This window comes from Hyaena hyaena, unplaced genomic scaffold, assembly GCF_003009895.1.
Source record: "Hyaena hyaena isolate Hyena2069 unplaced genomic scaffold, ASM300989v1 scaffold_648, whole genome shotgun sequence".
Lineage (NCBI taxonomy): Eukaryota > Metazoa > Chordata > Mammalia > Carnivora > Hyaenidae > Hyaena > Hyaena hyaena.
The window spans coordinates 414,428-436,139 of record NW_024081279.1 but is presented as its reverse complement, the minus strand read 5'-3'; the positions used below and the strand labels follow the sequence as shown (position 1 = coordinate 436,139).

Here is a 21,712-nt window from a genome sequence, read left to right as displayed (position 1 = left end):
AATTCTGTTTAATTTTTTTTTTTGTCCTAGCCTGGATAGGATACACAAATAAATACTTTATCTTTAAAATTACCTTTTTAAAATAACTCCTTAAAATACCCAAAAGAAAGAAGAATGGATCTACCTCCCTCTTAACATTAGCTAGTTTGGCAATTTGAAATTAACAAAAATAACAAAAATCTAAGAAGTGTTTTAATTTTAAAAATAAAAGCATTAATAATGCTATTTTAAAACACTAAGATCCAAAAGTGCCTATTATAATTAGAAACATAAATATAGGGGGTCCTGGGTGGCTCAGTCAGCTAAGCACCCAACTTCATCTCAGGTCATGATCTCGTGGTTCCAGAGTTTGAGTCCCGCATTGGGCTCTCTGCTATCAGCACAGAGCCTGCTTTGGATCCTCTGCCTCTCTTTCTTCTGCCTCTCCCCTATACATGCTCTCTCTCTCTCGAAAATAAATAAACATTAAAAAAAAAAGCCTAATCTAATTGTTAATAAAATGTATATTAGTATCTTTATTTTAATCAGGTGCTTAAAATAAGTTAATTTCAGTTTGTATTTGAATAATATTTTATCCAGTTTTCTTCTACTTTGTGTTTTAAAGTCAAGTTGATTTACTAAATATTTTTAAGGGAAGGAAGAAAGGTATTTTTTACTGTGTAGGCAAAATTAATGTTCCAGAGTCTTGTAAGTTTGACCACTGTTCTTCGTAGCAGCTTATAAGAGTCACAAGCTGCTACAAAGGTAAAACCTGTGATTGCTATAGATTTTACAAATTAGATCATTCTCAAGGAGCTTCCTTGAAGCATGTTAATTAATAGAATTCTCTGTGTACCTCTTTATTTTCCAGTCTGCGTTATAAATTAAAATTTAATGCATCCTATCTTTACCTTTCAACTTCATATATCATTTGAAAAAATATTTGAATACTATAGCTTATAAATTATAAATACTGTCCTTGAACTTACTTTCAGCACAAATTTTATATTTTTTAAATGATTCTTTAGGCTGCTATATTCTCTCACCAATTCCCAATAAAATCACCCCTAAGTAAGCCTTCTTTAATTAACTATAACCAGTAGCCATGTATGTGCTACTCTAATGCAGTCAATGTCAACTCTAATCTTTATGTCATTCTAATCATATGTTTTAGTTTCCATTAATATATTTCTTTTTTTCCTTTTTTTTATTTTGAGAGAAAGAGGGAGTGCAAGCAGGGGAGGGGCAGAGGGAGAGAGAATCCCAAGAAGGCTCTTCACTGTCAGTACAGAGGCCTATTGGGGGCTTGAACTCACAAACCGTAAGATAATGACCTGAGCTGAAAATCAAGAGTCCAGCGCTTAACCAACTGAGCCACCGAGGCACCCTGAGTTTTCATTAAATTATTTTAGTTAAAGTTTTATATATCAAGTAGACCAGATTTTTCAAAGCATTTATAGCAAAACTAAGACATATTTTATGGTTTTAAAGTTCTAATAGGTAAGAACTTTGCTTGTTTTAGAGTTCAGTAATTTTTTTAAAGATTGTTACTTCCAACCACAACTTTTTTTGAAAAACCTGTTGATTTTTAAATGTTTTCTCTTACAGCCTGATGTGTGAAAAAAGAATTTTTGAAACTGTGAATAGTGTAAGACATCCCTTTTTGGTGAACCTTTTTGCATGTTTCCAAACCAAAGAGCATGTTTGCTTTGTAATGGAATATGCTGCCGGTGGGGACCTAATGATGCACATTCATACTGATGTCTTTTCTGAACCAAGAGCTGTGTGAGTATGCTTTAGACGTTTCTCTGAGTCTTTTCTTGACCGATTTTTTGCTAAGAAGGAAAAAAGCTCTCTGAATTTTTTTTCTTTTCAAATGGAAAATAGATTTCTGCAAAGAATATTAGAACTCTACTTATTTACCTTTTTGCCATATGTAAATGTATCTGTTTTACTTTGTTGTCCATGTTAAATTTTATGGATTACCCTAAATCACACTTGATAATTTAGACGAACAGTTTAAGTTCATTTTAGTAAAATACCTTCTTTTTCTCTATTACATTTTCTCCCTAGGGAATACCATCTAACCCCATGGCTTTTTTTTTTTTTTTTTTTAATTTTTTTAGAACCATGGCTTTAAGTACTTAACTATACTCAGAGTACATTGTTATGTGAAAAAACATAATATAAAAGAGTCTCCAAGTGTTTGTATGAAATATTTGTATTTGCATTTTAAAGGGTAATAAGTTGATATATATTATTGCTTGCATGTGCTTAAGATATCTCTGAAAGAATATAAAAGAAACTCATATGCATATTGCCTCCAATGAAAGACGTAGAAAGCAGACTTTTCACTCTCTCTTTGTAGTTTTTTAACTCACTATTATATGAAGGTTGTGCTTCTTCAAATGTATAAAAATAAGTAATGGGAAATGTTTGAGATTAAATATACATGTATATATATTTTCCCCCTACTGATATCCCAGTTTTAAGCCCTTAAATGGTGAAGCTAGGATTTGATCTTAGGAAAGTGCTCTGAATAGACACAGTCTATATGCTGATGTTTACCAACTTTATATCTCCAGCCCTGACCTCTGACCTCTTCCCTAAACTTCCCACTCTAGTAACATTCAGCACCAACCTGACTTTTCCCTTCATATGGCTTAATAATTATTTCTCTTTGCAAACTAAATTTCTGATTTTTCCCATTTCCCCCAACCTTACCCACTAGTCCCAGACCTGCTACTCTTCTAATCTTCTCCTTCTTAATAAAAGACAGTACCAGTTGTTCAAGCCAAAAGATAGGGACTCATTTTGTTAAGGTTTTATTTTATTGAATTTCAGTTAACATACAGTATTATATTAGTTTCAGGTGTACAATATAGTGATTCACAATTTCGTGTATCATCACCTGGTACTCATCACAAGTGAACTCCTTAATCCCTATCATCTATTTAGCCCATCCCCCCCATCCACCTCCCCTCTGGTAACACATCAGTTCCCTAAGTTAAGAAATCTATTTCTTGGGGCACCTGGGTGGCTCAGTCAGTTAAGTGTCCAACTTCAGCTCAGGTCATGATCTCACAGCTTGTGGGTTGAAGCCCTGCGTCAGGCTCTGTGCTGACACCTCAGAGCCAGGAGCCTGCTTGAGATTCTGTGTCTCTCTCTCTCTCTGCCCCTTCCCCGCTCGCGCACACACGCGTGCACGCTCTCTCTCTCTCTGTCTCTCTCTGTCTGTCTCTGTCTCTCTCTCAAAAATAAAGTTTTAAAATTTAAAAAAAATCTGTTTCTTGATTTGAGGGAATTACTCTTTGGGGTTTTCCTTTTTTTGAGGGAATCATTCTTGAATCTCTTTTTCCCTCCAGTGCAGCATCCAAATTATTAGCAAGTCTGATCAACCTACTTTCAACACATCCTAAATCCTAAAAATCACAAACAAACAGTAAACCTTTATTTATCTATATTCATCACTTACCTATATTCTGACAGCTGACATTTGTGTAGCATGTTCACTTTTACTCCTTTATTTATTTGATTCTCATCATGACAATTAGAAGTATATAGAGCAAATAGTAGTACTATCCTACCTTCAAGTTTCAGATGAATAAATAGAGGGATGGGGTGCCTGGGTTAAGCGTCTGACTTCAGCTTAAATCATGATCTCATGCTTCATGAATTCAGGCCTCACATTGGGCTCCGTACTGACAGCTCAGAGCCTGGAACCTACTTCGGATTCTATGTCTCTCTCTCTCTCTGCTCCTACCCTGCTTGTGCATGTGCTTGATCTCTCTCAAAAATAAGTAATAAATATTAAAAAAAAAAAAAAAAAAAGAAGAAATAGAAGGATTAGTTCTAATGGTTAGTGAAACTTTCAAAATGGATACAGAAGCCAGAAAGTAAAGGGCATTTCCTGAATATTTTAAAATTAAAAGCAATCTAGGGACGCCTGGGTGGCTTAGTCGGTTAAGCGTCCGACTTTCGCTTAGGTCATGATCTCGCGGTTCGTGGGTTCGAGCCCCTCGTCGGGCTCTGTGCTGACTGCCAGCTCAGAGCCTGGAGCCTGCTTCAGTCTGTGACTCCCTCTCTCTCTGACCCTCTGCTGCTCACGCTGTCTCTCTCTCTCCTAGAAATAAATAAAAATATTTAAAAAAAAAAAATTAAATTAAATTAAAAGCAATCTAGACTATGCCTAGCCTGTCCTAACTGCACTTGGAAATTTGTTTTTGTTTTGTTATGCACCTCCCCCTTTTTAAAGAAATTTAAAATGCAGTTCTGCTTTAAGGAACTTTTATTTTTGTTGAGAATACAAATCATACACAGATGAAAGAGTTAAGCCCAATGAGATAAGCCCACTGAAATAAAAGAATAAAATTCTGGAGCACGTGGGTGGCTCAGTTGGTTGAGTGTTCAACTCTTGGTTTCGCCTCAGTTCATGATCTCATGGTTTCTGAAATTGATCCTTGTGTCCAGCTGCACACTGACAGCACATGGACTCTTTCTCTCCCTCTCAAAATAAATAAACTTAAAAAAAAAAAAAAAAATAGGGGCGCCTGGGTGGCTCAGTCGGTTAAGTGTCCGACTTCGGCTCAGGTCATGATCTCACAGTTTGTGGGTTCGAGCCCCACATCGGACTCTGTGCTGACAGCTAGCTCAGAGCCTGGAGCCTGCTTCTGATTCTGTGTCTCCCTCTCTCTCTGATCTTCCCCTGCTCATGCTGTCTCTCTCACTCTCAGAAATAAATAAAACATTAAAAAAAAGGGGGGGGGGGCGTCACCTGAGTAGCTTGGTTGGGCATCCAACTTCAGCTCTGGTCATGATCTCACATTTCCTGAGTTCGAGCCCCACGACAGGCTCTGTGTTAACAGCTTAGAGCTTGGAGCCTGCTTCAGATTTTGTGTCTCCCTCTCTGTCTCTGCCCCTCCTCAACTCATTCATTTTCTCTCTCTGTCTCTCAAATAAACATTAAAATATAAATAAAAAAGAATAAAATGCTACATTGCAGTACTTCAAATATGAAGTACCTCCCTCTGATTAGATCCCATTGGATTAGATCAGACCTCACTTCAAATGTTATTTCTTTGAAATCCTTTCCTGAGTACCCTATCTAAAATACCACTACATCACTAATGTCCAAAGCAGATCAGTCATATGCAATTTGCTATTATCTCCATAGCACTTTATTTCTACCTGAAATCATCTATTTATTTTTTATCTTTTTATTGTCTGTCTCCTCTCACTAAAAGGGAAGAGGGTGTCTATTCTGTATATTAGTGGAACACCTAGAAGTATGGTTGGCATATACTAAGTGATCAGCAAATTTTTATCAACTGAGACTGTGGTACCAAAAATGGCTTGTTTCCTAGCTTCGCACCTTTAAACAAAATAGTTACTCTCTCTGAAAGCTTCATTTTCTATTTCTGTAAAAGATTTAAAGCTTTGATTTAAAGATTAAATAAGCTAATAAGTGAAAATCTCTAACGTATACCTGACACATAGCATAAGCATTTAGTAAAATATATATTATTTATTGTGTGTCATTAGGGTAATCTGTTTACAAAAAATGAAATTTTAAAAATCAAGGTATTTTTATAATTGTTATAATACTGTTTGGTCACCAAAATAAGTTAGCCAAAATCTTATGTATAAAAGTAAGCGATTTTAGAATCACATATGTTTTAATGGGACTTGAGCTAAATTCTTCAAACTTTCAACAAATAATTATGTAAGATCTAATGTATAATCAAAGATTTCTAAATATTTTCACTTTTAAATTCTGCCAAAATATGGTCCCATTTTTTTGTAAAAAATAAGTAAACACAAGACATAGCTAACTTATCTAAGTGTGCATTCTAAAAGTTCGAAGAACATTCACCAAACCAATAAAAGTAGTTATCTCTATAGATGATAGTGGCATTGGGTTGAGATAGATAGATGGATGAATGAAGTACTGTGCTTTGAGGCCAGGGGTATTATGTGTACTTGATAGAGAAAATACCTGTATACTACTTGCATAATTAAGAACTGATTCTCCTGAGTGTTTCCTTATAGGCTGTTCTGCACTGAAAACAGATCTGCATTTTTAAATACATTTGTTTATTACCTACCTTCTCATTCAGTAAGTCTGCCATGTTTCAGGCATTATTCTAAAAATTTAGCATAAAAACTGTAAAAAACAAAGATGGTCCTATTTTTCAAGAGTTAATATAGTTGGACTCAAGTTTACCTGAGATTCTAATCCATTTATCCAATTTTTTCACCTGCCCCAAGACCATTCAAAGTCAACCTGTCTAAGCCAACCTCATTTTCCCCACAAAACTTGGGCTACTTCTCTCTCTCTTTATACTAAGGAAACCTTAAGAGTCATCTTAAGTTTTTCCTTCTCTCTCTCATCTTCTGCTGCTAGGGAGACCAATCTTGTGCTAGTTTTAAACTTTCTTTTGAATCCATGTCTTTACTCTCTTTGTTGCTACTACATTGGAGGTTCTCCTGGTCTTCCGTCTGTACCTGCACAATAGCCTTATCTGTTTGTTTTTCCTCTGGGTATCTACCTACTTCTATTCCAACCTTCATACGACTCTCAGAAATCTAACATAAATGTGCTCATTCTTTTCTGATTTAAATGATGTGATTCTCCATCACTAAAAAAAAGAAATTTCAGTATCCATAATATGACATTTAGGGTCCTTCACAGCTTGACCCCAGGCTGTCTTTTCAGCCTTGTCTCCTACTTCTTCCCCATATTTTACTTTAGCCACAAAAAACTTGTTATTGGTTATCAAAGGTGCCTTTTACACCTCTTTTGCTTCCCGTCTTAGGAAATGTCCTATATTTCCCCGATGAAAGTTCTACCTTTCACACTGTCCTTCTGTCTTTATGGTAAATTGTATTTTTCCAGATCAGATGTCTACTCTGAGGACTTAAGTGACCAGCAAAGTTAATGGCTCCCATAGTAGACATTGTATTTTTCTTAGTTTTTAATTTTACCCCTGATACTTAGGACATGTCTTACTGTGTCTGGCTTATACTAAAGACTAAATAAATATTTATGAAATTAGTTTACTACAGAATTCTGCTTTGAAGCATAAAATTATAAACTGGGATTCAACAGCAGTGGAATTTATTAAACGTCTTTTTATTTCTTCCAACAGATTTTATGCTGCATGTGTAGTTCTTGGGTTGCAGTATTTACATGAACACAAAATTGTTTATAGGTGAGTAAGGTTTTGATACTTTCTAATGGCTTACTTCGGTGTGAATTTGAATTAAAAATAATTAGGAAGGATATTTTGTGTTTAACCAGCTTTTTAATTTTCTCTTTTCAAATGATAAGTGACCTGTAAAAATGTTAAACTCCAATTTTGAAAGAAATAGTTACATAATAATTATATGATAAATCTTTTTGTTCCTGTTCTTTTGCCCATTACCTAGTTAAAATAGTCAAATTATAAGTTGAGCTTTGATAACAAACTTCACTAACAATATTCATTCTGGTGAATATTTTATGTCCAACTCATCTACTGCAGAAAACTTTAATAGACCAGTACTACTAAAATTTATCCATGATAAAATAAGTAGTGTATACCAGAGAATAAAACATCACACTGCTTCCTTAAGTCTTGCTGTCAACTAAACACTGTACTTGGTGACACAGCTGCCTTATGTACTAATATAAGCTCCTTATCAAGTTGCAGACTAGCAACAAATAATAGCCCAGCAGCCAAACAATGGACCACACTTTGAATAGCATTGCTCTAGACTAGACAAATTCAGGAAGGCTAGTAAGGAGACCATAAACATCAGTGTATTCAAACTTCTAACAGTATATCCAAGGTAAGGGTTTCCTCATGGTCCTATTTTACTCAAAGGATAAAATATTTTTAACTTATTTTTAATCAATTTTTAATTTAATCAAGTTTGATCATTGATAGCTTTCTCTTTATTTTGCATTATTCTCTTAAAATGTTAAACCTGCCCTCTTGATACCTTGACAGTTTTTTCTTACAGATGGTGTGTAGAAGAACTTCAAACTTAGTCCAAGTCAGACTATCTCAAATAACAAATTAATAAAACCAAAGTTAAAAATACTTGAACTCCTTCCATGCTTTAAAATACATATTTAAGTAGATAAAACATTCCTTTTGAAAATACATTCGTTTCTGTATAATGGTGAAACTTATTCAGAAACTATATTATGTGGAGTAATAAATTTGCCAAAAGGAAGAAAAGTGAACATTTGTAATATAATATTTAAATCTCAAATCGTAACTTGGAAACCTCATTTCTAGTAAAAATGTACAGCTCCTGTTGAAATTATTTTTGTCCTACATTATCTACTGATTTTATTGAATTTTTTTCATTTTGCATTTTTTTTATTCTGAACAGAGATTTGAAATTGGATAACTTATTGCTAGATACAGAGGGCTTTGTGAAAATTGCTGATTTTGGTCTTTGCAAAGAAGGTAATTGGATATTTTAAAGTTCCTTTTCTAACGGATTACTATTCCTTTGTACTTTGGCAGTTTTCAATATATTTTTAACTTTATTCTTTGTTAAGATATTATGGACCGTTCATATAATCTAATCATCACATTATTAAGGATTCTGTGATTATGAATAGGTTAGATTTTCAGAAATCATAATATAAAACCTAAGATCCTCTTTTATGGGGACGCCTGAGTGGGTCAATCAGTTAAGTGTCCGATTCTTAATTTTGGCTCAGGTCATGATCTCCCATGCTCCACACTGTGCATGGAGCCTCCTTGAAATTTTCTCTCCCTCTCCCTCTTACTCTCCCCCACGCGTACATGCACACACTCTCTCCCTCTCTCTCTTTCTAAAAAAATAAATAAAATTCTGTCACTACTCTGAGAAAGCATTGGTTAAGCCACCAATTTTTCTTACTTTGCTGGGACTGTACAGAGTAAATTACAAAGGCCTGATGACTTCTGTCCAGCTTCGTAAAACTTCTGACATTTTTAAATAGGGAGAAAATATGAATATATCTCAGAATCTTTTCTATATGTTCAAAAATAAATAAGTAAACTAGGGAAGTATGAAACAGAGGTGGCATATAGTGTAAAGACCACAGGTTTAGGCTCCATACAGTCCTAGGTTTGAATCCTGGCTTTGCCACTTACTAGCTGTGTCTTTGGATGAGTTATTTGAATCTCACTGAGTCTGTTTCGTCTGATATAAAATGAATATAATGCTTTTTGTTTAAGAGTATTTCAAGAATTGGATATATATGGCACAGTGTCTAACATATAGTAAGTAGATCCTGTTATCTTGACATTTAATAAATTGCATTGTAAGGAACATTGACTGTGTTTCCCCCTTCTGCACAAGCTTCTCGTTTCTCAGTCAGCTTTGTTTTCATAGTACAGTATAGTATAGTGCTTGGCACATCTTAAGTATTCAGTGAATATTCAGTTAATAAGTAGTTGGATGAATAAATGAGTGAACTTTGTAAATACATCACCATCAGTTATCCACCAGCCTCTTAATCTGAGTCCAATAATACTTTTTTCCCCTCTTACTGGACTTCCTTGTATTGAACACTGTAGACTTAAATGCCTTTGTTCCTCAGAGTTTTCCTTTGCCCATTGCTCATCATTGCTAGTTTTTAACTGTAAATAATACACTAATGATTCCCAAATCCACTATTCCTTTCCTAACATATATATTCAACTATCTACTAGACATCTTTGCTTGACTATTGAATAGTCAATAGGTGCCTCCAATACTGTACAATCAAAAATAGTTTCTTTTCTTCAGGTTCCAGTTCATAGTTAATGGTGCCACAATCTTCTCACAATCTCCCGTTTGAAAACATATTATCCTGGACTCTGTTCTCTTTACTTTTCCACATCAAGTTAATGACCAAAATGTGCTACATTTACCTCCTTAATATTTCTTAAATTTTTCATTTTCCCTCTACTACTGCCTGCTATCATCTTGTTTTGAAAAACTAATAGCCTCTTGTCTCTTCCTTAAAGGTGAGACAACTTTTCTAAGCTTTTAACTAGTGGCAAAGCAGGAATTTAAACCCAGATGTTTATGACTCAAGAGCCTGTTGTTAACTCCTTCCTTGGAGTGTAACTAAATTGAAGTTCTAGCTAATTGGGCCTATTTTCAACTCTGTATAAAAATACCAGAACAAGGGGCGCTGGGTGGCTTATTTGGTTTGAGCAGCCAACTCTTTCTTTCAGCTCAGGTCATGATCTCATGGTCATGAGACTGAGGACCATGTAAGGCCCTGTGCTGGGTATGGAGTTGGCTTAAGATTCTCTCTTTCTGCTTCTACCTCTCATATGCTCTCTTTCTTTCTCTCAAAAAAAGAAAGAATAAATAAATAACAATAAAAATATCAAGATAAAATTTATCAGAATGAATGAAATATGATAACCATGGCAGTTGACATATATAGTACATTAAATGTCATGGATTTTATACTACTACTACTATAAACAAAGCAAAAAATTAGAGTAGTTTTATCCCAAAAGTTTCCTAAAAGTATCTCTGGAGTTTTTAATTTCTTCTAGTTTTGATCAAAGCATAGAATAAAAGTCAAGAAACATAAGTTCTATCTTTCTTAGTTAACATTTCCCTAATCTTGGCCAAGTCACTTAAAAGACTTGTGTAGAACCTATGTAGATATTATATCAACTCTTTTTAAAAATAATTTTTTATTGAAGAAAAAAAGTGTGACAATGTTGAAGAAATTTGCAAAAACACCAAATTTTTCCTTATGTATTTAATTATACTCTTCAAATCTTGGTCCATAGTCTCCCAAGTTCATTTGAGATTTTCAGTCATTATAAATGCATACCTTTTAGAATTTAGAGCTTTTCTTTCAAATTCTTTCATAAGATCATGCTTATAAGGAGCTTTTAACACTTTAGAATATATTGAGACATTGTATTCAATATGTAGAATGTGTATTTGATTAATATATTACTAAATTATAAAATTAAACTAAAATTTTGAGTAACTGAACAAAATTCACTAAATTATAAGAAAAATAAATGTGAGAACTAGTTAACTAAAAGATTAATACCATATGTGTATATGGCACATTTGGTTAACTCCTTTTTTATTTTATTAAGTTTTTAGTTTTAATTCTAGCATAGTTAACATACAGTGTAGTATTAGTTTCAGGTGTACAATATAGTGATTCAACAATTCTTTACATTATTCAGTGCTCATCATGATAAATGTACTCTTCAATCCCCATCACCTATTTTACCCATCCTCCCCCCCACCCTCCCCACACACCTCTGGTAACCATCAATTTGTTCTCTGTAGTTAAGAGTCTGTTTGTTGGTTTGTTTCTTTTTCTTTTCCCCTTTGTTCATTTTGTTTCTGAAATTCCACATATGGGTGAAATATGGTATTTGTCTTTCTCTAACTCATTAGCATTATACTCTCTAGTTCTATCCATGTTCTTGCAGATGAAGAGATTTCATTCTTTTAATGGCTGAATAATATTGCATTGTATATATATATATATCTTCCACATAGTCTTTATTCATTCATCTGTTGATGGGTACTTGGGCTGCTTCCGTATTATGGCTCTTGTAAATAATGCTCTTGTAAACAGAGGGGTGCATATATTGTTTCAAATTCGTGGTTCTGTATTCTTTGCGTAAATACTCAGTAGTGTGATTACTGGATCATAAGGTAGCTCTATTTTTCATTTTTTGAGGAACTTCCATACTGTTTTCCACTGCACCAGTTTGCATGCCCACCAGCAATGCATGAGGGTTCCTTTTTCTCCACATCCTCGTTAACCCTTGTTTCTTGTGGCTTTGATTTTAGCCATTCTGACAGGTGTGAGGTGATATCTTATTGTGGTTTTGGTTTGCATTTCCCTGAAGATGAGTGATGTTGAGCATCTTTTCATGTGTCTTTTGGCCATTTTCTTTTTTTTTTTTTTTAATTTTTTTAATGTTTTATTTATTTCTAGGAGAGAAAGAGAGAGAGACAGCATGAGCAGGGGAGGGTCAGAGAGAGAGGGAGTCACAGAATCTGAAACAGGCTCCAGGCTCTGAGCTGGCAGCACAGAGCCTGACGCGGGGCTCGAACCCATGAACCGCGAGATCATGACCTAAGCGAAAGTCGGACGCTTAACCAACTAAGCCACCCAGGCGCCCCTCTTTTGGCCATTTTCTTTAGAAAAATATCTGTTCATGTCTTCTGCCTATTTTTTTAACTGGATTGTTTATGGGGTCTTTTGGCATTGAGTTGTATCAGTCCTTTATATATTTTGGATGCTAACCCTTGTCGGATATGTCATTTGCAAATATCTTCTCCCATTCAGTAGGATGTCTTTTAGTTTGGTTTATTGTTTACTTTGCTGTGCAGAAGCTTTTGTATCAATGTAGTCCCAATAGTTTACTTTTGCTTTTATTTCCCTTATCTCATGTCTAGAAAGATGTTGCCACTACCAATGCCAGAGAAATTGCTTTCTTCTAGGATTTTTATGATTTTAGGTCTCACATTTAGGTCCTTAATCCATTTTAAGTTTATTTTCATGTGTGGTATAAGTGGCCCAGTTGCATTCTTTTGCTCTGTAACTGTCCAGTTTTCTCAACACCATTTGTTGAAGAGACTTTTTCCCATTGCATATTCTTGCCTCTTTTGTCAAAGATTGACCATAGAATCGTGGGTTTGTTTCTGGGCTTTCCGACCTGTTCATTGATATATGTGTCTGTTCTTGTGCCAGTACTATACTGCTTTGATTACTATCGCTTTGTAGTATAACTTGAAATCTGGAATTGTGATACCTCCAGTTTTGTTTTTTCTTCTTCAAGGTTGTTTTGGTGGCTAACTCTTGGTTATCCAAGAATTTGCATTTTGGTGTTTTCCAAAGTATACTTAATATTATTTTTATAATGAACCAAATAAAATATTTTAAAGATTGAATTGAAAAAAATGATAGAAATTAAGCTCAGAATCAATTTTTTTATTGTAACTTCTTAGCATCACTTGTAAAGTAATGACAAGAAAGGGAAAATAAGTAAATAAAATGAAGTATGAAAATTACACTTATTTATTTTTACCTATTAATAGTATAGTTACTATTTCACAGTTTTCTTTATACCAGTTCTTAACATTTTCTGTAGAAGTCTGGTATATCTTGAGTTTGGTCACCATGCACAAAGGGAAGTTTAATTTTACTTCCTAAGGATATCGTCTAATTTTTTATCTATTGTCTAGACTTTTTTCTTTGCTAACAAACACTTAAATTTTACCTTTTCAGGAATGGGATATGGAGATAGAACAAGCACATTTTGTGGCACTCCTGAATTTCTTGCCCCAGAAGTATTAACAGAAACATCCTATACAAGGGCTGTAGACTGGTGGGGCCTTGGTGTTCTTATATATGAAATGCTCGTTGGTGAGGTAAGCAGTATAAAATAGATGAGAGAGAAATTAGAAAAGATGACTGAAAGAACAAAATATGTCATTTATAAATGATTTATTTCCTGCATAAGTGGAGCTTAAGTTTTATATGTTTATACATTTTTATAATATGCTAATAATTGCCTGAAATTCTATATTACCTTCACTGTGTTTTTTAGATTTTTATATTATCTATAGAATGCCGTGAAAATCGTACCTTATATTTCAGTATGCTGTGGTTATGTTTTCTGATTTTAAGACATGATCATAAATAATTGATCATTTCATAGGGAATAAGAGAAAGACTAATGAAAAGAATGTACTGTATCCTTTAACAAAAAGTCAGCTATACATTGGTCAAAATAAAAAACAGTACAACAGAGTTAGAAAGATTAACATTTTTCTCCTGTTTTCTTTCAATTTACTTAAAATAACTTTGTTATCCCGAGAAGTTGTTACCACTTAGGTAACAGTTATATCTAATAAATAAAGCAATAATAATTAGCTAATCTATTTTTTTATAAATTGTTGGAAATGATAAATTAGAGTGGACTTGAGAAAGGGTAAATATTAGGACAAGGAATTGAAACCTGCTTTGATCTTGGGATGATCTTGGGATGAAAAAAAAGTGAGATTGATTCATTGTTTTTGCAGTTTCCCAGACCAAAAACCTTCCTTATACATTCTAGGCATGAATAAATTAGTAGCTGAATAAGTGATTGACCAAATTATCGAATGTCAGAAGTTTCTAAAGTTTTACCCTGTATTGTCATATAATGGCACTTATTTCAAATTAGGTATTTTAGTCCATCTAAACAGTAGCCACTTTGATATGTTATATATTGGAGTGGATACTTAGAAAGGGAGGAAAAGAAGTAGCTAATTAAAATGTTTACCATGTGCTGGTCACTATCCTATTTACTTATAAATACTAGCTCATTTAATTTTTCAGCACCCTTTAATAAGCTCAATACTAGTCTTATGCCCATTTTCAGGTGTATGACTGGAAACACAAAGAAGTTAATAACTTACTTAAAGTTACAGAGTTCTCATGTGGTGGAGCTGCAGTTTTTAACTCTGGCTCTCTGGCTTCAGAACCTATCTCTAAACCATTGTGTTTTGCTACCTTAGGGTATGGAATCCACCTAATCTTATTTCTATTCTTAAGAGCAGTGATTTAGACCTGGAAATTTCTACCTATATCTAGAAAAGCTGCTATACAGTTTTTTGGATGGAAAGATGCATCTTATCCCTAATCCACAGTGGTCTTTGATTTCTAAGAATGTCAGAAGTACTCATAATAGTTGTTTCTGTAAGCTCTGGCATACTTGAACTCCCTCCCCCCTCACCTTTTTTAAAGTAACATTTTTATTGCTTTGTTTTTTTAAATATGGTATTCATTTATATATGATATTTAATTAAGTTACCAAAAATTACAGGCTTGCTTAAAATTGACTCTCCATGTTAGCTCTGATAGGCAAAAAATGTGAGTTTATTGCAAAATACTACAGAATTAAGAGCCAGTTGATTCTACTTCCTCTTCTAAAGTGACTGGAAAACTTGGCAGTGAACAAATGAGGAAGCTCCTGTTCTATATTTTTAAAAAGAGCTTCTTTTTTTTTTTTCTTTTTTTTACAAATAGTTTATTGTCAAATTAGTTTCTACATAACACTCAGTGCTCATCCCCAAAGTGCCCTCCTCCATGCCCATCCCCCCCTCCCCCCCACACCCATCAGTCCTCAGTTTTTGTCAGCATTCAAGAGTCTCTCATGGTTTGCCTCTCTCCCTTTCCCCCACCATTTCCGCCCTTCTTCTCCCCCTTGTTCCTCCGTCAAGTTCCTCCTAATCCTCCTATACGTGCAAACATATGATATTTGTCCTTCTCTGCCTGACTTATTTCGCTCAGCATAACACCCTCAAGGTCCATCCATGTTGCTACACATGGCCAGATTTCATTGTTTCTCATTGCCATGTAGTATTCCATGGTATAGATAAACCACATCTTCTTGATCCATTCATCTGTTGATGGACACTTAGGCTCTTTCCATGTTTTAGCTATTGTGGAGAGTGCTGCTATGAACATTGGGGTACATGTGCTCCTATGCCTCAGCATTTCTGTATCCCTTGGGTAAATTCCTAGCAGTGCTATTGCTGGGTCATAAGGGAGTTCTATTGTTAGTTTCCTGAGGAACCTCCACACTGTTTTCCAGAGGGGCTGTACCAGTTTACATTCCCACCAACAGTGTAGGAGGGTGCCCGTTTCTCCACATCCTCGCCAGCATCTAGAGTTCTCTGATTTGCTCATTTTAGCCACTCTGACTGGCGTGAGGTGGTATCTCAGTGTGGTTTTGATTTGTATTTCCCTGATGAGGAGGGATGCTGAGCATCGTTTCATGTGTCTGTTGGCCATCTGGATGTCCTCTTTGGAGAAGTGTCTGTTCATGTCTTCTGCCCATTTCTTCACTGGGTTGTTTGTTTTTCGGGCGTGTAGTTCGGTGAGTTCCTTATAGATTCTGGATATTAACCCTTTATCTGATATGTTATTTGCAACTATCTTTTCCCATTCCGTTGGTTGCCTATTAATTTTCTGGGTTGTTTCCTTGGCTGTGCAGAAGCTTTTAATCTTGATGAGGTCCTAACAGTTTATTTTTGCTCTTGATTCCCTTGCTTTTGGGGATGTGTCAAGTATGAAGTTGCTGCGGTGGAGGTCAAGGAGGTTGTTTCCTGCTTTCTCCTCTAGGGTGTTGATAGTTTCCTGTCTCACGTTCAGGTCCTTTTAAAAAGAGCTTCTAATTGATTAACCTCTTAATTACTAGTATATAAAAGACAGTGGATCCAGCTATTCCTTCACAGTTGTTTATTGCAATTTCCTTTCTCTTTGGCACCTTTGTTAAGAGAGTAGTTGAGAAAAGAACTAAACTTAAAATTCATTTGTGTACTTTATAGTTTAAATTTACCAATTTAGCACTGGTAAAATTTTAGCAATAACTTTTAACTGTGATAAAAGTGAGGTTTGGCTAAGTTTATGTCTAATTTCTCTATTTTTATAAATATATGAAAACTCACTGGATATATCACGTGTTTTCAAATTTGTATTTGTGTTTTTATGGGTTTTGAGGACTGGAAGGACCAGATCCCCCTTCTTGATGCCAAATGAGAATGAAAGCATCAGAGAAATATTAAGTAAACTTAGATATTGGAGTTCAACTCTTGACATCTGAACAAACTATTGAATTCTTTTTATATCTGTTTAAAACATATTTGTTAGCATTCCGTTGTTAGTCCTTTTAACGTGTAATCTATTTGGAGAAACCAGGAACTTTAACATCTCAATGAATGTGTGGTTATATCTTCACTATTCAGGGATTTATAAAGTAACATTTTTTAAATACAAAATTGATCAGATAGACAAAAGTGTTTTGTATTAACCACTTGAAATTCTGATTGAGAATCCTTATGAAATAGAATTTTTCCCCTGATTTACTGCTGTCTCAATCCCAGAAAGAAAGTATGTTATCTCACATAGTACTTATTTCATTTATTTATTTGATTTATCTATTTTGAGTGTGTAAATGAACAAACTAAGGTTTTGATAACCAAAAAGTTTGAAGTTTTTGCTTACATATTTGCTCATTATATATGAGCAATAAGATTGCTTACATTGCTTACATGTGGGCAATAAGATTGGCAGCTCAGCTTTAGTAAGTTGAGTTCTAAATTCATTTTCATAGATTCCTCAGGTCAAAGATCCTTCCCTTTACATTAATATTGCTTTCTATGTGGCTCTTATTCATTAAAACTTTATAGGAAACAAGCAACCAAATATAAGTCACCTCAAATTCTGAAATAATAAGTCATATTTCATAGTCAACATTTCAACATGTTTGAGAGTTTATCATTTTGTAAATCAAATTCTTATACTGAATGTAATCTATGTTTTTATGACTTAGGGTCATTCCTGTCATAAGCAACATTTTAATACTCTGCTTACCTAAATGCCCTAAGACTTGAATTTCGTTGGCAGCTGCTATTAGTGCCATCATTATACCTGCAGATTTCTAATTGTGTTTTGCTAATTAATTTGCTACTGATTGTGAAATTCAAAGTATATCCATATCAGATGTATTCCCACAAACTCTGAGCTTCTCTCTGTAGTGACACTTATTTCCATATTTACTTTACCCAGTTTTTCTCTGTCTTTCCACAAGATTGAGCTTTTTTTTTTTTAATTTTTTTTTAATGTTTTATTTATTTCTAGGAGAGAGAGAGACAGCGTGAGCAGGGGAGGGTCAGAGAGAGAGGGAGTCACAGACTCTGAAACAGGCTCCAGGCTCTGAGCTGGCAGTCAGCGCAGAGCCCAACATGGGGCTCGAACCCATGAACCGCGAGATCATGACCTAAGTGAAAGTCAGACGCTTAACCGACTAAGCCACTCAGGCGCCCCAAGATTGAGCTTCTTGAGGAACATGTCGATTAGCTAAATAATTTTTACTAGATAGTAGGCACTCAAAATATTTACTGTCTGGCCAGATAAATGAATAAATGAATTAAATAAAATAGAATGGAATTAAATGAAACATGATAATGTATAATATAACCAACTTTGTTATTAAGGTTTGTGAAATAAAGATGAAGATTTCAACAAGAGTATCTGGTATATCCTCTGGATAATCTATTATGTACCTTTTGTGGCTTCTTACAGTCTTTATTTGTTTGGTGTTTTGGTTGGTTTTTTGTTTTCCTCACTATGTGGTTCTTGGCGGTACTTTGGATAGGTGATAAGATTTTACAGTACTGAAATGCATTTTTAGTTACTCAAAGATATTTCTTCTAGTCTCCCTTCCCTGGTGATGATGAAGAGGAGGTTTTTGACAGTATTGTAAATGATGAAGTAAGGTATCCAAGATTCTTATCTACAGAAGCCATATCAATAATGAGAAGGGTAAGAGCTAATGGTTTATAAACTACTTAAATTTCCCAATTAGAACTTTAGAAGTTGTTTTTTGTTCATAGATGTTGCATGGTTTAGACAAACACATACCCAAAAAAAATCACATCTAAATCTTTGTAAGGTATGAGAATCTTTATCAATGAAGTCACTGGTTTTATTTTAACTTTTATATTTTATGTTGTATTAGCTATTACGAAGAAATCCTGAGCGACGACTTGGAGCTGGTGAGAAAGATGCAGAGGATGTAAAAAAGCACCCATTTTTCCGGGTAAGTGTGACATTTTAAAATTTTTTGTGAAAATAGCAATTAGGTGTAGGAAACTAAACTGGTCATTTTATATTTTGTAATCCAGCTAATTGATTGGAGTGCTCTGATGGACAAAAAAGTAAAGCCGCCATTTGTTCCTACCATTAGAGGACGAGAAGATGTTAGTAATTTTGATGATGAATTTACCTCAGAAGCCCCTATTTTGACTCCACCTCGAGAACCAAGGATACTTTCAGAAGAGGAGCAAGAAATGTTCAGAGATTTTGACTACATTGCTGATTGGTGTTAAGTTCCCAGACACTGTGAAACCAAGCACACTAACTCACAAGAAGACCTCTTAACAATAGCAACCCTTCATTTGCTCTCTGTGCCACCAGTAGCTTCTGAGTTTTTTGTTCAAACACCTGAAGATTTCTTTAAAAGTACTACTCTAAAACATTCTTGAAAGTGGCTTCTTAATGTATTTTCAACGTAAATCTGAGCACTGGAAACAGTTTCGTGGAGTTTAAGCGGAATGAACATCGGCCATGAAAACCTATCACAAATGAATACTTTTGGATCAATAGTCCAGTTTTTAAAAAAAGAAAAAAAAACCACTCTTCCATGGTCCCTCGCTATGCCTTATGCCTGCCTTAAGTGGAGGGAAGATTAATCATTTCACTTCATTTAGCTATATTTTACAGAAAGAACAAAAAGGGTTTGGGATGCTATTACTGTTCACACGTAGTAAATCTGTTCGAATAAGGCAAATGCTCTTATTTTTTTAATGAAATTACTATAATATCAAAAAAATGTAGTGGTAGTTTGTGCACATTTTTTGGCTTGTTTTTTTAAAAAATGAATTAATGTCCTGTTTTATAAATTTTCTATATTTATTAGGGAAAAATTTTTATCGCCTTATCTTTACCAACCATGTAACAGAGCCTCATAGCTTTCCAACAGAGCTACTTGCCAAACAATCTTTTGTTTATTAAACCATGCTGAAGCAAACAGGAACAACTAAACATCTACTTAAAATGTTAAGAATGAAGACTTCTGATTAGCCTAAACCAAGATACTGTATTACCTGTATGCATTCCCAAAGTCTAGACGCTCGATATATTCAATCATACCTTCTTCCAAAATCAGTGAACTAATTACTCCTTTTTTGATATTCGTTGTACATTTATCAGCCCAGTTTATCTTATTCTTGTATCTACTGTAGAAGGGAACTATATCTGTTAAAACATAGCGATTATCGTTGTATACATGCTGTGAACATGTATATGTGCAAGTTGTAATGTATTCTATGTTGTAGGTTTATTATTTAATTTCACCACTTCATCACTTTTGTACAGTGGCCAAGCAGACACCTCAAACTCCAGCATTTACGTTAAGTGCATTTGTACATTTTAGGCCACTGGATCCAGATTTTATATTGGCAGTTACTGAGGGCAAAAGCAATATATTATAACAGAATGTATAAATATTTTTGATAAAACAGTCTATATTTTATAAAAACTATTATAACACTAAAACTGTACCTCAAAAGTCTCAAAAATGATTTGATCAAACACTTTTTACAACTCTTCAGAGGATCCATTTGTGGCTTTTTTAATGCTCTTATAGGAAAGTCTTTTGGCAAGCCATGACTTTTCCACTTGCCTGGAGTTTTTTGGGTTTTGTTGTTGTTGTTGTTGTTGTTGTTGTTGTTAGTTTTTACATTCTTTTTCTCTTAGTCTGTGACTACATTATTTTTCTTTAGTTCAATAATAACATCTTTGATTCCATGCTTAGTATGTTAGGGTCATCATATCTCAGGAATAGCAAGTTGTGAACTAACCATACTGAATTAACCATTTAATCACAATGATCTCATGTCTTAAAAATTGTTCAAATTTAAATTCTGTGAGAAACATAAAAGCACACTGACTTATAGACATTTTATCAATATTTTAGCCTTGCTAGGGTGTGCTGGCATATATTTGTATACTCTGAGAACAATTATAATTGTTCAGAGAATTCGTATTTCCTTCCAAATTCTGTTAGTACCCAGCATTCTTTGGGGGAAAATCTTAGAGAAAGAGGGAGCAATATGTTGTTTAAAGTTATTTTTAAATGCCAGTCAGTTTCCTTGTTAAAAGACTGTAGAGGATCTTGGCTTAATTGTCTGGCTTTAATTTACACAGTGTTAACACAACATTTTAAAAAAACACTAAATACTTTTGAGGTACAGTCTGCTCACCTTTCCTGGTTCTCAAATAAGCATAGAAAGCAATGTCTAAAATAGGCTTTTAGCATTAAAAACTGACATAGCATTTTGTAACTACACAGTGTACAGAAAATTTTTTTTTAATTGAAGTCAATCACTAAGAAAAAATTAGAGGGCAGGGTATATTCACTCAATTAAGCTGAAGAAAGCACTAATATTTTCTGTAGTTTTTAAAATATATATATATTTTAGATTTTAAATTTTTAAACTCTATAGAGTGTAAATATATTTTGCTATTACTGTATGTGTGACTGCTCAAGCACTTTGTAAGGAAATTATTAGTATATTTTAGAATGGTACACTATGCATTCAAATGAAATGTGCCTTTATGTCATTCTAAGAAAATAAGTGTTTTGCAGTCATAAATTACCACAAATGCACAAATTAAAGTTTAAATAGATTATAATTTGTAACTTTGGTTTTAAGTATTATTTCCAGTTGGAAACTTCCTATTCGTCAAAATATGTATTAGCTCTACTATATTTAAGATCTCAAAGACTAACTTTGCTTATTAGTCTTCTTGCAAGTGTTTTTGGTCCTGGGGAAGGGCAAAATCTGGTTCAGAGCAAGCTGTTCACTTTACTGGTAGTAATGGGAAAAGTTTACATTCTACTTCTTAAAGATCAGTAGCATCTTTTACTCAGTGGATATTTACATAGGATGCCTTCTATGTGCTAGACATTGAGGATAGAAAGTTGAAGAAAAATCAAAATCTTAACAAATGAGGAATGGTTTTAAATTAAAATTAAAATTCAAGCACCAGTAATATATGTAGTAATCTCTTGTTTGAGGTAAACTTAACTTATTTTTAGGACCTGACCTTTCAGAAAATAGGTAAATGAAAACAGAATGCTAGTCA

The 21,712-nt window shown here is 34.1% G+C and overlaps 1 protein-coding gene across 2 annotated transcripts in view; it reads left to right on the top strand.

The window, feature by feature from the left end:
* Positions 1–21,266, top strand: part of PKN2 (protein kinase N2) — a 135,894-nt gene extending 114,628 nt beyond the window's left edge. For both annotated transcript variants that reach the window (XM_039216633.1, XM_039216634.1), the window contains exons 16-22: positions 1,588–1,764; positions 7,128–7,190; positions 8,362–8,438; positions 13,241–13,383; positions 18,218–18,325; positions 18,522–18,602; positions 18,688–21,266. In XM_039216633.1, coding sequence (XP_039072564.1) covers positions 1,588–1,764; positions 7,128–7,190; positions 8,362–8,438; positions 13,241–13,383; positions 18,218–18,325; positions 18,522–18,602; positions 18,688–18,891 — 853 coding nt within the window. In that variant the 3' untranslated portion in view covers positions 18,892–21,266. The remainder of the gene's footprint in view (positions 1–1,587; positions 1,765–7,127; positions 7,191–8,361; positions 8,439–13,240; positions 13,384–18,217; positions 18,326–18,521; positions 18,603–18,687) is intronic.
* The last annotated feature ends 446 nt before the right edge of the window (positions 21,267–21,712 follow it).